General features: G+C 44.8%; 1 protein-coding gene across 3 annotated transcripts in view; it reads left to right on the forward strand.

The window, feature by feature from the left end:
* Positions 1-17,931, forward strand: part of TNFRSF11A (TNF receptor superfamily member 11a) — a 50,651-nt gene that overhangs the window by 6,150 nt on the left and 26,570 nt on the right. For all 3 annotated transcript variants that reach the window (XM_031441800.2, XM_031441798.2, XM_031441799.2), the window contains exon 2: positions 16,878-16,959. In XM_031441800.2, coding sequence (XP_031297660.1) covers positions 16,878-16,959 — 82 coding nt within the window. The remainder of the gene's footprint in view (positions 1-16,877; positions 16,960-17,931) is intronic.

Here is a 17,931-nt window from a genome sequence, read left to right on the forward strand (position 1 = left end):
GCAAGCTGTGATAGGTGCTGAAGATACCGGGGCAAAGGATGTGGTTGGACTGATTATAAAAAAAAAATGTGGTAGATGTCAGAACAAAACAGCTGACCATTTTGATTGTATTTTTTCACAGTTTAATAAGGAAATTTCTGTCTTAGTCCAAATCAAAATCAGATCAGGTTCAGGTTCAAGAAGGATTTTTTTTTCCCCCAAACGATGAAGAAGGATGCTGTTGAGGATGTGGACTCACACTTGCTTTGGATTATGTTGTTGAGAGGCAAAGTTCCTTAGACTCCATAGAGGAGAAAACAAGCAAAGAGCTGGCCCCAAAGCATTGGGATCTGCAGGAAATGTGTGTTCTCTGGAATGGAGAGCCATTTCCGGACCGAAAGGTGTCTTTAGAATTAGAAGTTCAGGATGTAGGCAGAGTTTTAAAAACTCAGGACTAAAGAGATAAGCAGCAGCCCGTGATCCCCAGAGGGTCCCACGTCAGCCCTGACCCCATGGTCTTCCCACACTGGCCTCAGATGGAACACCTGCCCCTTAACTGAAGCACTGTTTACCTTGGACCTGTAGCGCGGCAAAAACTTTTCGCTTGCATGAAACACATTTTCCTGGTGGATGTTAGTGCCTCAGATGAATGTTTCCCTTCCTGTCTGCCCAGCCCCCTTGGGCCTACCCTACCCAAAAAAGTCCTAGGCCAGCAGGTGACCCAGATGCCTGTCTGGCACAAGCAAAGTCAGAGAGCTGCCGGGTTTCCAAGGGTCAGGAAGAACCGACTGCAGAAAGCACCCTTTCAGTTCATTGGAGTAATAATAACTTATTACATTTCCTGTTCAGTGTTGAAGAGTACATGGCACCTCCTCCAGCTACCAGAAATTTGAAGACTTTCCATTAAAAATGAGGAAGAAAAACTTTTAACTTTTCGTGAATGTGACGGTTAAACCTGGCAAGTCGGGAGAGAGGGCATGTGATATCACACAAATCCTCTTAGCACCACAGAGTTTGCTGGCTTGGGTTCTCATTACCTCCCCCAAATGGGAAACAAGCCACTTTTCTAAGGTTCTGATTTTTTAAAAAATATTTGTTCCTCTTAGGGATGTAGTTAGCAACTGACTTAAAAGTATATTCTTAAGTAGCACAGTCAGCTGCCAAACTCATATCCAGTTGGAAAAAAAAAAAAAAAAACCTATCCAGGGCTCTCAACCTTGCACCCAAGCAGGATCTCGTCTGAAACGTTCAAGGTAATTGAGAATCCATTTCATTTTTCAAGCGTAGTAGAGGTCATTCACATCCGCCCTTGCTAATCCGGTGCATCGTTTAACAGTTCCCAATGTCAGGACGTTCCCTAGAGCAGACCTAAATCTAATACTATGCCACAGTGTGACCCCGTTGCCTCAAATTTGTTCTTTCATGGGGTAGAGAACAGTTGGTCAACGTCATCTTTATTTTTGTGTTTCTCTCGTTGAAGCTTGTCAGCCCACTGCTTCCCCTTGCTCGGGTTATTCATTCTACTTCCTTTAACCTCTCTGTCAGCGTTTTTCCTTCCAATTCTCAGGACCCTGGTTTTGCACTCCCATAAAGCACTCTGGAAAACATCAGATTTACCCCATGTGGCCTGTGCCCAGGAAAGCTCCCCATCTAGTTGGGAAGATAAGACAGCACAGTCCTCATGCCTTGCAGCTAAGTGGGTTTAAAGCTGCTAAGACGTGCAAGCAAGGTTCTGTGGAAGCTCAAAATAGGAGGGGATTGCAGCAGAGAGCGGGCAGGTAGTGCTTGTCTGGGACTGGAAGGACGGGCATGATTCTGAGGGCAGAGAGAGCAGAGGAGGGGACAGAGGTGGGGACAGGCAAAGCCATACAGGAGAAAATCAAGTCCTGTCCGGTTGTCTGGAGCCCAGAGCTGGCCAGAGACCAGAGACAAGTTGGACAAGTTGGGATAGGAGAAGGTCCTAGTTAGTGGTGAAGGGCCGTGTGAGCAAACCTTAGGAGGGAGTTAGGACTCTGCCCTGTGGAGAGAGTGGCCCCTGGACCCAGCGTCTGCAGCACCTAGGGATGTGTTAGAAATGCACATTGCCAGGTCCCCTCCCCCAGGCCTACTGAATCAGAAACCCTGGGAGTGGGGGCCAGCAACTTGGTATAACCATCTCTGCAGGGGATTCTGATGCACACTTAGGTCTGAGGACCACTGCTGTGGACTGAGGATTCTGTAAAGGTTTTGAGCACAGCTGTAAGTGAATATTATATGATTAATTTCCTAAAAGCACCTGCCCTTTGTTGAATCCGCACTGTGTGCCAGGCATGGGCTAGAGGTTTGACACAGATTTTCTCTAATGCTCACTCTACCTTGCGAGGAAGATGAGAAAACTGAAGCACAGAGAGGCCCAGTTTGCACAACTCAGAAATGACAGAGCTGAAACCCCTCCCAGGCATCTGCTCCAGTGGCATGGCCTTGACCCTTCAGGGAAGCTGCTTATACAGTTGTCTTTATGACGGGGTGGGGAGCAGAGAAAGAGACCTCCAGAACTAGGGGAACAAAAGCAAGTTTTTTTTTTAGTGTTTTGGGAAATAGCATAACCAGATCTGCTTAAGGATGTCCACTCATTGAGGGCTTTCTGTTATTAACTGTTATTAAGCAGAAAGAAAAATGCTGTGACTTTAAGGCTACCTGAGTTTGAACAGACACCCTCAGCATTCTCAGCATAGGGTCTGTGTGCTGATTGCTCCCTGACTCAGGAGGAAAAGAAGTGTGACATATTGAATCATCTCTGCCACTTCCCAAAGCAAAGGCATCTCTGACTCTTCTGTGTACCCTTCCCCCACCAAAAATAAGCTGTACTATATTATATCCCTGCACCATAGCCCTGCTCCTGCTTCTGTTAAGACAGTTCACAGGCTGGTGTTTATCCCATTTCTGCCACCTGCCAGGCCCTGTGCTGTATGGGGTGGCAAGGGAGGGGGTGACGGGGAACAAGGCCTCCAGGTCTCAGGGCAGCAGACAGTGAGAGGTTAAATGTAGTTCTATTATATTTTAAAGGCTCTATATGTCTTAGTATTACCACAATAACCATGAATTTGGGGATATCGCTCTTGGCCCAAATGACCGGGGCTCCTACTTTGATGTCTGTATCATGGCACAAATCTAAATCCACGGTCTTAAACTTTAACCCATTAATTTCTGATGGTCACAAGTTTTAAAAAATTAAAAAATGAAACCATGAAAACGTGCCCCCTTCCTATGGGCTTAGGTTTTCCTTGCCCCAGTTGGTGTCCCTGTGACCAGGCCATTGAGGTCCTACTTGTGTGTAAAACTACAAATGACCAAAGCACTAGAATGCACAACCGGTCATCTTCACTGGGCAGAGCAGTCCTCACGGGCAAGAGAATGCAGGAGCGATGGGCGCCCGGCTGACCTGTGCCCGGACAGTGAGTCCAGAGTGGCCTCACGACAGTGGCCTCATCCAGTGTGAGAGGCATTCTGCTCCCTGCATGAGCGACAGCGTCAGAGGCTGGAGCAGCTGTGTTGTGTGTTAGGTGGACCTGTGTTCTATCCCGATTAGAAAGGGAATTTGAGCCCAGGAAGAGATTTCTGATCTTGATTTTGCAAACCGCTCCCCCTAAGAGTGTCTCTAGTTTTGCCCCAGATTGGTGGAGCCTTTCCAAGTTCATGCTTGGGAGTGTGAATTTGATTCTGAACTAGTAGGAAACTATTATAGGCTTCTGTAAAGGGAAGTTAAAAGATCACAACCGTCCTCCAGGAAAAATTATTCATTAATTTACCGAGAATCTGAACATTCGCTGTGTGCATGGCACTGTGCCAGGGTACTTATCATGAACTGTCTGAGCAGGCTGCCTCATCTCTTTGTGAGGTAGCAGGGAGACAAGGGAGATAAGGAAGGGAAAGCCTCCAGCCATAGGGTCTGGCACACAGTACGTGTTCCATAAGATAAATGGTGTCTGTATCCAGCCACGGGAGAGGCAGTTCTCCATGTCCATTATGTAGATGGAGATAACTGTACAGAGTCTGGAGATACGAGAAAGTACTGGCTTTTGGTCTTTAATGTCATCTCTGACCTTGCTACTCAAAGACCAGCAGCAACCACATCACCTGGAAGCTTGTTAGAAAATCTGCATTTTAATAAGATTTCCAAGAGACTCTTTTGCATGAAGGATTGAGAAGCACTGGTCTGTGAACATGGCAGTGGAGGAGAGTCAGATTCCCACGCTTGGCACAGGGTGGTGCTGAAAGGTACTGAATAATATTGGTTGGTTGAGTTTGTTTTTAAAAAAAGTTGAGGTCAGTTGTGGCTGAAGCAAGACAAGGTGAAACTCAACTGTGTTAATCAAATTAATATAGGAAGAAGAGGGACAAGTTCAGATGAATCCAGGGATAGTGCTGGATGTGGGATTTCAGGTCTCGAAAAGCAAGATAGGTGAAGACTGCCCGGCATGGCAATGATTATTCCAGAGGCCGGGGCAGTGGTGTCTTGTGCCCCAACCCCAGCCATCATGACGTGGTCAGTCTCCCCACAGCATCTTCCATCCAGGTCCAGCATCTTGGGGACTCCTGCTCTGTAGCCAGCACTGGCTTAGTCCTTTGGGGGAACTTCTAGTTGAAGCCCTTGGATGTGGCCACAGAGGACAGTGGAGGCTGTAAGATGTGGTTACATGGGGTGCGTAGTAGGATGACGGGAAGGGTAGAGAGTATCTCAGGCGAGTCTCTGGGCAAGGCTCCTCAGAAGAGGCTGGACGTGTGCCAAGCCAGAGAGAGGGCTGGCATCTGGCTTGGTAATAAAGGTGGGGAAGGCTTGAGCAGAGCACAGGGACAAGGTCGACCCTTGAGCGGATGCGGTTCGTAGAGTGGCGTGTGGGTGAGCAGTGGGTGAGTAGCAGACATGGGGACTCAGAACCAGGTGAGGGGGCTTGGAATGCCAGTGAGTGCAGAGTTAATCAAAGACTCAAGCAGGGGGTAGCCCTGAAAGTGGTGTAGGGACATCGGTTGACAAATGTTGGGGACAGTGAATGGGGGAAGGCGGATGGTATGCTGAGCGCCTCATTGCAAGCCTACAGTCTACCGGGAAGAGCAAACACACAGATAACAACCACAGTGCATCAAAGGGGTTGGGATAGGAGACTGTCTGGGTGGATGCCAGACCATCTAGTACAAGGGTCTAACCAGTCGAGGTGGGAGATCTTCGGTCAAACCAAAATGGCCAGCATCAGTGATTTCACATTTCAGCCTAGTTGACACGGGCTCGAAGGTTAAGTAGGGCCACAAGAGTGGTCTGAAAGAAATGGGGAGCAAGGGGCTGTAGTGTGATTTAGGCCTGGGATCCTGGGCGGGGCTTGTTGAGGAGAACTTCATCTTGGCCTTAAACGATCTCTGACCTTGCCACTTAATCACCAGCATCCCTTGGGAGCTTGTTAGAAATGCAGAATCTCAGGCCCCACCCCAGATCTATCCAATGAGTATCTGCATTTCAATTAGATTTCCAGGTGATTCTGTGCACATTTAAGAACCACTGGACTTCACTCTGAGAGCCAGGGCAGTCTTGTCCCTTCCCTGGCCACTTTGGGGGCTTGAGGCCTTCTTAGCTTGGTCCACCCCCGGAACAGAGACAGAACCTGGAAAGGTCCTTGACGTCCAGCAGACCAGGGCCTGCGTGGAAGCACAGGGGTCATTAATGCTTCCAACAGGAAAGAAGAGAAAGCAGTTCTCATCTCAGATGAATAAAGGGTAAAAAAAAAAATTCAAGAATGGCAAAAAAAAAAAATCCTTTCACACTGGAAGAATAAAGGGGCATTCACCGGAGCCTGTGGGGTGAGGACACGAGGACAAGTCAAACCCATCCTAATTATCATGTTTAGGAAACAAACGTTCCTTGCGCCTTCATTTCAGGTAGCCCACAGCTGCAGGCTTTTTTCACCTTTATCTCTCCAGAAGACAAAGAAACTTGCAATTGAAGTTTTGAAATGCAAGGCTATTTCTTCATTTTCCCTTGAGCCATATGTTTTCTTTTCTAGGAAGAGAGATAATAAACGCATTGTGGAGAAAGGAATAAAGAGAGATAAGCAAAAATCAATAGCCCTTTGATAGGCTCCTGTCTGAATAAGTACATTGCTCTTTTTTTCTTAAAAAAAGAAAGCTTATCTGGAATCAAGGTGGTCAGGAAAAAAAACGCTGATGGGGCCATAAAAAGCAACTTTCAAGACAGATCATGAAGTTGATTGTTACGTTTGCTAAATCAAAATGGTGGATATGCCAAGTCTTCCTATAGCCACAATTACTTTACATTTTTAAGGCTTTTTTTTTTAATCAAACCTGATTTAAGTCAGGTTTTTTCTTTCTGTGTATAATACCTATTTTTTAAAAATCTCATGGCAAAGTGGTTAAGATCATAAGTTTTGGGTTTTACCACAATTAAAAATAAAAACTAAAAAATCTTAGAGCAAATGTATTTCCTGCCTGGTGGTAAAAATACCATAACGTGCTTATTATTCAAAACGTTATGGGGTAACAGCAATGTCTCATAAGAACCTAAAGTCAGTAGCACACAGTCTGGGAGCTGCAGGCGCACATTCACTCGCTCTCTGGGTAAATTATGTCATCGGTCGTGTGCGGTTGGTTGGTTTATACACCAGCCTCCCCTTGCTTCGCTCGTTACACAGGCCTTCCTGCAGTTCCTGGGCAAGGCGGGCACGCTCCCTCCCCCAGCATTTTTATGCTTTTTTACGTCCACCTGGAACACTTGTCCTCCTGATGCCTGCTACTAGCTTGCCTCTTTCCCTCTGCTCAAAAGTCTCCCATCACCTTGCTTATCCTGCTTTGTTTTATTTTTTTCATCATGGTCATTACAACCAGATTCCATTACATGTTTTTTTAAAATTGTCACTCTTCTCCCATGGACTATAAGCAAGTCCTCTGTCTAGGGTCCTTCTACTGTAGCCACAAAACCTAAAATTGTCTGTGGCACATAAGATGTGTTTATTTAACATTTGAGGAATAAATGAATGGGTATTTAATTAAAAAAATTTTTTTTTGCAGGGGAGGTAATTAGGTTTTTTAGAGGAGGTACTGGGGATCGAACCCAGGACCTTGTGTATGCAGAGCATGTTCTCTACCACTTGAGCTATACTCTCCCCAGCAAATGCATATTTAATTTGTCCCACTTGTAGGTTGTAAACTCACTGAGCATATCTTACTTAAGTGTTAAACTTCCTAGATGATTTTGTAGAGAACCATGCACTGATGCTATTTAGGTTGGGAAAGTTTTTCTAAAATAGGAAAATCAAAGATTTCTTTCAAGATGGTGAAAGGGTCCTACAGCCTTCTGGTACATTTCTGTCCTCTCTAGTGAGTCAGTGCTATTGACAGCTAAAACAAGTCCTGTGAACAGGACCAGGCAAAATTAAATTACCCCACAAAAATGGGCAAAGGACTTGAATAGAGATTTTTCCAAAGAAGATATACAGGTGGCCAACAGGCACATAAAAAGATGTTCAGCACTATGAGTCATCAGAGAAATGCAAATCAAACCACACAGAGAGACCACTTCACCCACATTAGGATCGATATTATGAAAAAAAAAGGGGGGGAGGGATAACAAGTGTTGTCAAGGATGTGGAGAAATTGGGACCCTGGTGGGAATGTATTAAAATAGAGCAGCAACTATGGAAGATAGTTTGGTGGTTCTTCAAAAAGCTGAAAATAGAATGACCATGTGACTCAGGTACAGACTCCAAAGAACTGAAAACAAGGATTCAAGTAGCTACTTGTGTGTCGGTGTTTATTGCGGCACTATTCACAATAGGGTGGAAACAACCCAGATGTCCACTGACAGGTGAATGGATAAACAAAATGTGACAAGTTCATACCATGGAATATTATTCTGCCATAAAAGGGAGTGAAGTTCTGACACATGCTGCAGTGTGGATGAACCTTGAAGACCGTGCTGAGTGAAATAAGCCACACAGATAAGTACTGTGTGATTCCACTTACTCCGGGTACCTAGAATAGTCAAATTCACAGAGACAGAAAAGAGAATAGAGGTCACCAGCGGCTGGAGAAGATGGAGAGTTATCAGTTAACTCCAGGGTTCCCAGGTGGAGGGGACAATGTGGGGAGTTACTCTGTAGTGGTTAAAAGCATTTCTTTTGGGGATGATGAAAGTGTTCTGGAAATAGATAGTGGTGATGGTTATAGGACATGGTGAATCTAATTAATGCAACTGAATTGTACACTAAAAAAAATGGCTTAAATGGCAAATTTTGTTTTTTATATATATTAATTTTGCCCCAGTAAAAATGGTTTTTAAGTTAAGTACTCAAAAGTTTTTATAGAATGGGCGATCAAAGGATGGGCATAAAAAAGAACCAAATTCAGTGTTTAGCGATGGAGGCAGCCCTTTCTCACCTTCCTGAAATGGACCACTTTCTTTGCTACTCCTGCAGATCCAGACTTACTGCTTTGTTTGTTCATGCCAGCTCTTTACAAGGTTATTCCTTCCCTGAGACACTGGTCATTCCTGTCATAAGACACAATTCATTGTCAAAGGAGTTTGCACTTTCTTAGTGGCCCTTCTTATTCTACCACTCTTTGCAATATGTTCCATGGTGCTGCTTAAAAAAAGACCCCCCTTTCTTCTGCAGCTGCCTGGTTGCTTCTTCCTCTGGGCCCTGAAGCAGCCCCTACCCCGTCCCAGCGTCAGAGCACCCCCGGGGTCTCCCCACCTGAGCTGGCCCCACCCCAGGCTTCCCACTGCTCCCCCTCCCATGCCTCACTTCTCCCGCTCTGCCTCTGCCTCTCGCCCTGGCCTCCCTCCCGGCCCTGTGCACCTCCCTCTGTGATTCCTTCCCCTGACTCCTGGGCGGAGTTCCCTCTCCGTCCCTGTCCAGGACCAGTGAGGGTTGAATCCAGGGATGTGGTGGAGGTTGGATTTTTCCAGGGCACCTGCTCTTGCATTCTTGAGTGGGTCTCTTGTTAGTCTTCTTTCCTCTCTATCTGCCGGTGTCGTCCGGCACTGGACGCTTTGAGAGGCTCATTTCTTTGTCCCACACCAGGCCAATCCCTTGCATAAGTATGTGAGCTCAGGGAAGACGGCTTTGAAGGTGTGATGATAGCAGAGCTTTTTAAGAGACTGGTGCTTTTGATTATTAAACCCTTGACTAGGCCAAAATTTCTCTTATAAAATTTCACATGGTCATAATCATGTGAAAAGTCATTTTACAAGGTGAAGGCAAATGACTCAGGCAGAGGAATGACTGGCCTTACCTTACTATCTGCACCGTGAGTAAATCAACTCTCAGCCCCCTTATGGGGGGTGGTCAGGATGGGGGGAAGGGGGTTGATTCATACTAGTGATTTTCAGTGAGACCAGCGGGCATTGACCAGCTGTGATGAATGCCTTCAAGTTGGAGTTTTGAGTACTCTTTATCACTGGAAACACATTCATAAAATGCGTTTTAGAGTGTCCCAAATCCCTCAGTAGCAGATCAGTTATAATCTCTGTGACAATCATAATTTCCTTCACGTTCTTCTCTTAACAAACTAGACACATCTTTTCACATGGTACCAATCAGAGAACAGAGTGTCACTTTGAGCAGCAGAATTTTCTTTTTCAAGAGCTGTATATAAAATTTATTTCTGTAAAGTAAACTGCAGTATTTTAAACACTCAGGGATTTTTCTGTTGAAACCCTCTGATTCTCTGTACCCTCTTCTGTTATGGCTTTGACCACGTACCTGGCTGGTATGATTTGGGGTCTTTGCATTTTTAGCATGTTCCACCATTCAGCGTCTTCCAGGGAGCTCAGGGTGATCTGTTCAGGTGCCCGGAAGAGCCCCCAAAGCTGTCCTTTTATTCTTGGGCTCTAATTGATAACATACTGTCTTCATAGGCACTTGTGTAATGTTGTTCTGAAATGTGAAGCTTTGGTTTGTGCAAAAGAGAAATCACTCTGAGGTTGTCTCTGTAAATCTATAAGCTTGAAATTCTGCCTGTCTAGTTTATTTAAAATGAAAATATCTAGAAGGGCACTTGGTCATAACTTGGCTCAGTGTGAATTTAGAGAGATCACTGACAGAATCTAGCGGCTACTTTATCAGCAGAGGCTTTGCGTCAAGGCTCTCCCCGCCCCCAGCCTGGCTTACATCACTGACTGAAGGGAGGCGACAGTCTTTTTCCCTCCACCCCCTCAGGGAACGATCTGATAAAAGTAATTGATTCTCACCAGCCTACTCAGGTGCGCACAGTAGCAGCCTCTCTACCGACGCCAGCCAGGTGTGCGCCTCTCAGCTGAGTGACGGACACGATGACTGTCCCACTTTGTTCTCCCAGCAACCTCCTGGAAAGGTCCTTCGCCTCAGAGTGAGGAGGCAGAGCCTTCATTTTTACTGAGTGTTGACACTTGCTGATGCTACATCATTTACATGAATTATCCCATCTCATCCTCACTGCGGTGGGATGGGCACAATTATTAGCTCCATTTTACAGGTGAGGAGACTAAGGCTTCCAATTGGCTTTTCCCTCGTGTCTTCAGATTGTAAAAATGTAGACAATTTTGTTAAAGAAATGTCAGGCATTCTTCTGTCCAGGCCAGGCTGGAAGCTCAGTCCTGAGAGCTGCTCCGGGTAGAAGATTCCTGCCTTGAGGCCCACCGGCCCTAACTAGCCAGTGGAGCCACCTGGCCAGGTGGCCTCCTCCCGCCTCCCGTATTTTTCTCTAGGCCCCGCCCGCCTCTGCTCCACTAAATCCCTACGTCTGGCATGTTGGGCTTGACTTCAGTTAGTATTTGATTTTTCTGTTTTCTGCAGAAACCTGTCTTATCCGATTTTTGAGCTATAAATTACTATGACATCCGCTTCCAGTTCTGAACTTGGAACTGAGAAGCATCACGGTGGGATGCTTTCCTTCCTGTAACAGACATGTGACCATGGCCATGGCGGAGAACAGAAAGCTAGGTCGAATAGAGAAGGGAGCTCCTGGAGGAAAGGACCTAAGAAAAGGGGCCAAATTGAGCAGGTCCCCCAGAGCATCTCAGTTTAAAGAGTCTGCATTTTGACTCACTGACTGAAACATTTTCAGGGGAGAAACTGAAACCTTGTCTCTGGCCTGACTTCCCAGCCAGCAGAGAAAAAAGACATTCAAAGAAGTGGACAAGAGGGACAGCGTTTGTTTGCAGGCTCCTCTGATCTATGACTGCGATTTTTTATTTATGTGTTGTTTATTTGTTTGTAGAAAACAAAGGCTTCAACAAGGAGCAATTTCCTGGTGTGACACCGGCAGAGTGAAGCCGCTCCCTTGGTGTCCTGGGGAACACAGGTCTCCAGGAATTGGTTTCTAGTCTCTTCTGGGTTGGAGCGCTTCCAGTCGTGACTTTGTTTAAAGGATTTTTTTTCAAGGGTAGCAGGACTCTTAAGTGAGGTGTTATTTTCATGTTCAATAGTTTCTCTCTCAAGAAAAACCACATCTTTCAGTTCCACTGTAACATTCAGAAATTTGATATCATCTTTACTTAATTAACAGCCAAATTCTCAAATATGGTCATGGATGATACTTTATAAAATAAAACCTATGGAAAATCCCTCATTTGTTCTTCTGGGCTGGGTTCTTTTCCTCTTGATTTGACAGGAGAGACCAAGCTTCTTTCTGTTTTGTTATCTGTCAGCATGAATTTTCAGTAGAGCAGGAAAGTAATTTTAGTATTTATAATGACTTTCACTACAATAGGGTTGACTGACAGCACGAAAAATAAACGTTTAAGTCAGACTTCCCTATAGGCTTCCGAATACGGAGCCTTTAGTCTGTGTAGCTCCGCCAGCAGAAATGTTTTGTTTCTTCAGCTTGGGGTTTTTCAGGATTAGACCTAATAACGTGGTACTGCATCAGGAAATCAATCCATGGAATTTTATAAAGAGTTTGCTTTTATAAAAGCTTTATAAAATAAAAAATTTGATTTACAATTTATTATCTTCCCCCTGCTTTGCAAAACCTTGCACAGACTGTGGACTTGCTTATTCCAAAAGAGTTTGTCAGCCGTTAAAATTAAATACCAGCCTGTATGCCCTGAAACAAGTATATACACAACAGAAAACACACAAGAAAGTCAGGCAACAGATGGCAAATAAGTCAGCTGTATTGTCTTGCCATTTTAAGTCCTTTTTTAAGGCTTTCCAAGGAATTCATATGGCAGGGGGTGGGAGGGAGATGTAAAGGGTATTTGCTATAAACAGACTCCATTGTTTCTTACAAATTCAGGGCAAGTCTGTTAGGAAACAGAAGTTAGTCCATGTAAACTCTGTGGGCCAAACATTATTTTTGTAGTTTATCGATTAAGAACTATAGTAGGACGCTGTCAGTACCTGGCTGGTTTTTTATAGGACTTCTAAGTACCATAAATCAAATTGTTCCCCAAAACACAAGTGCTGCGACAGACCTGATCCCTGCTGGCCTCCGAGGCAGCTCTTCTACAGATTAGACCCTGAAGGGGTCACAGATGAGTACTCTGCCTCCAGGAGGATGTGCCCCTAAATGGTCCTGTTGGTTACCTGTGGGGAGAGGTGGCCGGGAGACAGTGGGATGCATCCTTCCCCAACAGCCTCTTGCACCTTTTGAATTTTGTATTATGTGACTGTATTCTTTATTCAGTAAATAGACATTTTAAAAGTGGTTTTACTTTATTTGCTTAATGGAAACAATGATGGTTCAAAAGCTCTATTGTTTTAGAAAGAAACAGATCAATCCTGAAGGCAAACTAGGAAACAAAATATGTAGATAACTAAAAGTTTGTACATCTCAACTCACTTACCGAAGGCCTTCTGTTGCTATATCTAGGGCTAAGAGAGGAGGCTGTAGGTGGTTGCCAAAATTACCCCATTAACTGAAAATCTGCAGCCTTATGCTAAATTCCCTCATTCCCTGGGAAGTTACTTCTGAAACACTTAAGCAGGAACATGTTTTTGTCAAATTACTGCCTAACTAGGATTGCCCCCAATAATAAGAGCTTCCACTGCACAACTATTGGGAACTTGGTCTTGGGGGATGGCGTCAGGCCCAAATTCTAGAAGTAGGGGGCCAGAGGACCAGGAGGGGTTTGAGTGGCCTAGGGGCGCTCCCAGCTGCTGGTGAGATGGTAGACCGCAGAACAGAATCTGTAGGGAAAAGGAGGGGTCTGACTGGGAGGCGCTGAAGGGTTCATTCACACCAAAAACATGCCATCCTATGGATGTTCTTGGCAGGCATCCAGCCATCATGGAGATCTAGCTCAGCCTAACTGGAAGCCGAGCCCAAGAAGGTGGGACTCAGGGACTTGGGATCTAGGAGGCAGGCAGGCAGAGCCAATCTGACCTGCAGCATCGAGGGACAGTTACCCAGGGGATCAGCGAAAATGAGCAGCCAGGGTGTCCAAGATCTGGATTTCCTAATAGTTACGAACACAGAGACTTTTGTGCAAAGGGCAAATCACGGGGAGCAGTTCCTGGACTTGGAGCTCAGGATCAGAGTGAGACCAGCACAGGGCGAGCTTCACATGCTGTGTGAGGTCTGGGAAGCTGCAGATCCTCTAGGAAGAGGGTTCACCCTAGAGCTCCAAGTGGAGGAAAAAAACACAGAGCTTCTTGGGAGCAGAGAGCCAGGACAAGAGAGGAAAAACAACAAAGACATATCTTGCCTTCTCCTGAAGGTGTGAGCATCGTGAAGAGTTTTTCAGATTATTTTTATTTACTCTCAAACCATATTTCCTTAACTATACCTGTGTATGTATGTTACCTTTTTTTTTATGGTGGGGTGAGATAATTAAGTCTATTTATTTATCTATTTTTTGATGGGGGTACCGGGGATTAAACCCTGGACCTCGTGCATGCTAAGCACATACCCTGCCACTGAGCTATACCCACCCTCCCATGTTACCTTTTAAGTTGTATATTTATTGCCATTTTGAAGGTTTGATGGTATATTGCAGAGTATATGATATAACTCAAGAACCAAGTAGGGTTCAGTTTAAGCTGTACCTTAAATTAAATTAATACCATTATTTCCTGCCTCACTGAAGCAGATTTTCCCAGTAGCAGATTTGCTGCTACTCCTTAAAAGATCTGTAATCCTATAGCTCTGTCACGCAGACATCTCAGTTTTGGGGAAATGAAAATGTTCTGAGATTAGACATCAGTGGTGGTTGCACAACTTTGTGAATATAGTAAAAACCACTAAATGGTGCCCTTTGAGAGGGTGAACTTTACGGTATGTGAGTTATATCTCGATTTTAAAAAAAAGAAGACATGTCCAAGTGTAAAGTTACAGTGAGCTTAGGAGAAGAAATGAATTCTAAGGAATAATCTGTGAAAATCTGTTTTAGTGCTAGGACATCTGGTCACCTGTGGAATCTGTGACTTCCTCAGTTTTGCCGGGAGGTGTTAAGCCCCTGGCTTAGATGGTGGATGGATTGAAGGAATCACAGCCATGCTCCTAAACGTGTAAATAAATTGTCCACACATTCAGGTAGATGATGCTCACCAGGTACCAGAGTTTGGAGCAGCCTGACGGTGCTGCTAAGCTGCTGCCTCAGGGGAGCCCTTTTACCAAATTCCCCTAAAAAGAACCCGTGTGTGTGACACCGCCAAGGTCTGTGCTTATCTTAGAGAGACGCTTGCAGCTTTCTTATAGGTCAGAAGCACTCGATAATCTTTAACATCTGAAATACAGCCCAAGCACGCATTCCTCGTTTGCCTTTGTCATCAGCGTTGCAGGAGCACTCACGTATCAACTGACTGCATTCAGCTGCACCATTTTGCTTCCGTACGTCTTTCTTCCACGTGCACACATCACTGTGCTAGACACAGAGAAACTGTAATGATGCCTATAAAAGCAGAGAAAAAGAGACCAGAAAAGAGAGGAGGAAGTGATTTCTGCTACATCATTCTTCTTAATATCCACTAGGCTTACAGTGTGGTCCTTAAACCCTATCACGTGGTGAATGTACTGACATCAATCTGCATTATCTGGGGTCCAGGGAGAGTGTTAGCTGGGCGTAGGAAGCAAGTCCAAATACAACCTTCCTGGCACACCTGGCTCCAGAAACACATGTGAAATTCTCATCGACCTCAGAGTAACTGTCCCTGTCTCCATCCCTCCTGAAAGCCAAGGGGAGGTTGGAGCAGTCCATACTGGCTGCAACCCACCTGCTCTGCTTAGCTGACCTGGGGTTTTCTGGCTGTGATGTTTTCTGTATAAAACTTTCTTCCATAACAGATATTTTGAGGATGCATGGCTTCTTCCAGGCCACGTTATTGCTACACCTTCCATCCGAGCTCTTTAGCATGCAGGCGAAGCCCACCGATTGCTTTGTCCATGATTGGTACGGTCTCCCACAACTCTGCTGATGGTCTCCATTGCCACCTCCACCCCACCCCATGTGTCATTTCAGACCTCAGTGTCACTACCATTTGAACATTTCACTCTACCAAAGAAGCCTTCTCTGCCCTGCCTCTACTTCCACCTTTTTCCTCATCAGGCCAATTTCTTTTTAACCAGTGAGACTACTCTTGTCACATCCCTTAGGACACCTCCCCTGGCCATCAGCTGAGGTCAGGGTCCCCCTGCCTGCCTGAATGGTAGCCCACACCTCGGTGTGTGGAAGCCCCTTGGGGACAAGGTTGTAACTTTGCATTCCCGGGACCCAGCAGGAACTTGACCCTTGGTGTGCATGATGTGAAGTCTGTTCAGCTCAGCCCAACTCTTCCGTTTCACCATTCAGTTTCTAACATGACCACCTGTCAACAGGAGTTTGTGTTGTTTTTCTGACACTGAGAAAGCTGATACGGAAAAGAGCTCTCCTGCAGCAAACTGATAAGAATCTCTGATTGATTGTAGGGGACCTGGCTTTTTGTTTTGTTTTGCTTAGATGAGCAGATTTGGACATTAATGTTGGTATTAGAATCATATAGAAAGGAGACAGAGTTTCAAAAAGCTGAAGCAGCCTGCCTGCTTGGGATCCCTCAGCCGGCAGGTGGTCAGGATTCCTAGCTCCAAGCCCACACGCTTCCTATGACCCCATTTTTTGCTGTCCCATTTTTAAAATTCTCTGCATGTTTAAAATTTTTTTTCATTAATTATTTTTTATATTGAAGTATAGTCAATTTACAATGTTGTGTTAATTTCTGGTATACAGCATAGTGATTCATTTATATGTATATATTCCTTTTCATATTCTTTTTCATTATAGGCCATTAAAAGGTGTTGAATATAATTCCCTGTGCTATACACTAGGACCTTGTTTTTATTTTATATATAGTAGTTAGTATCTGCAAACCCTGAACTCCCAATTTATCCCTCCCCACCTGTTTAAAAATTTAAAAGGTAAGCAGTATTAAACATCCTTTCAAAATCAGAGATAGCTTGTAAGACCACATTTGACCTGGTATAATATACGTATTAAGGGGCCCCACTCTGTCTTTCAGCAGTTTTATGACCAACATTGACTGAACACATTATCCACCATGAGATGACACAGCAGTGGGACAGATTCTGTATGTGGCTTATGTCAAGCAATTTTCAGCCTTCTGTGTACCGTTTGTAAATTTCCCTTTACCCATCCTATTACCATGAGCATAACCGACATATTTTAAAATACTTAAAAGCGTTTGATTCCAGTGTCACTTAAAAGCGTTTGATTCCAGTGTCAGCTGATTTTGCCCGTTGTTGGGAGAAACAGGCTACAGTAGGAAAGTGACATTTTGGCCGGGGGTGGGGGTGGGGGTGATATTATGCAGAGCAGTTTCAGGACTGTTTATAGTGGTTTCTTACTCTTTTCAGAAATGTGAGTCAGTAATTCTCTTTCTGTTTTCTCCAGAAAGAACCTGTGCCTAATCTCTACCTGACGTGCATTTTCTCTTTAGGCGACTTTCCAGATCACTCCCCCATGTGCCAGTGAGAGGCATTACGAGCATCTTGGACGATGCTGCAGCAAATGTGAACCGGGTTTGTACTTCTAAACCTCCTTTCATTGTCCTTCCAAGGTGGGTGGGGCTTTTTTTTTTTTTTTTTTCTAATCTGAGGAATGATTTCTGTCCTGTTAGATGAAAAAAGAAATTGGTTAGGCTTTTTATCTGTGTCACTCTGAACACAAAAACCTTTCTCTCAAAAGATGAAATCATTTAAAAATCAAAAGCAGTTTCAGAAACTGGTACTTGAATTAAGTAGCTGCTGGAAGATGAATTAAATACCTGTTTTCCAGAACGCTATTTGAGAAGGCAAGATGGTTTTTAAACACCTCTTCTGGCAGTTTCAAACTTTCAAAATATGAAATGCCACTCTTATTTGAAAGTATTCTTTTCACAGAAATTTTTGGGGACAAGTATACTGGAATTGTTGCTGCTAAAAATTGTCTAAACTCTGTTATAACTTCCCCCCATACCTACTCAGGTGTGGAAGGTGGACTGGTCACCACGTCCCAGAGTTTTCTGCCAGAACATGGCCAAGTATTTCTATGGCCTCAGGAAAGCCTCAGGTCCACAGGGTCCTCACTCAGTGTTCTGGGGAGGGCAGAGCAGCTTTGAGTCAAAGGTGTTTACCTTATAACAAGATGCTTTAGCTATTTCAGCTACAAATGCTTCTTGGATGTGCAGAACAAAGATCCGTGTGTTTGTGAGAGAGAGAGTGTGTGTGTGTGTGTGTGTGTGTGTGTGTCAAACGAAGTTAACTGTGAGCCCACAGTGTACGTAAAACAAAAGTAGTTCACTATCCAGATTCACAGCAGAGAGGATTTGAAGACGGGGGGGAGGGGTGAAATGAAGTTCCTCTTGCTTAGCTCCCAGGGAGCCCCTCAAGTCCTGCCAGCACCAGTTTGAAAACCATTGTTCTTTTCCTTAGTCAGCAGAGGTTTTGGGGTGGAAAGGGTGATCTTTTACTTAGAAAAATGAAAAGGCCGCTGTGACCACAGCCACAGCACAC

This window comes from Camelus dromedarius, chromosome 28 (assembly GCF_036321535.1).
Source record: "Camelus dromedarius isolate mCamDro1 chromosome 28, mCamDro1.pat, whole genome shotgun sequence".
NCBI classification, from domain to species: Eukaryota; Metazoa; Chordata; class Mammalia; order Artiodactyla; family Camelidae; genus Camelus; species Camelus dromedarius.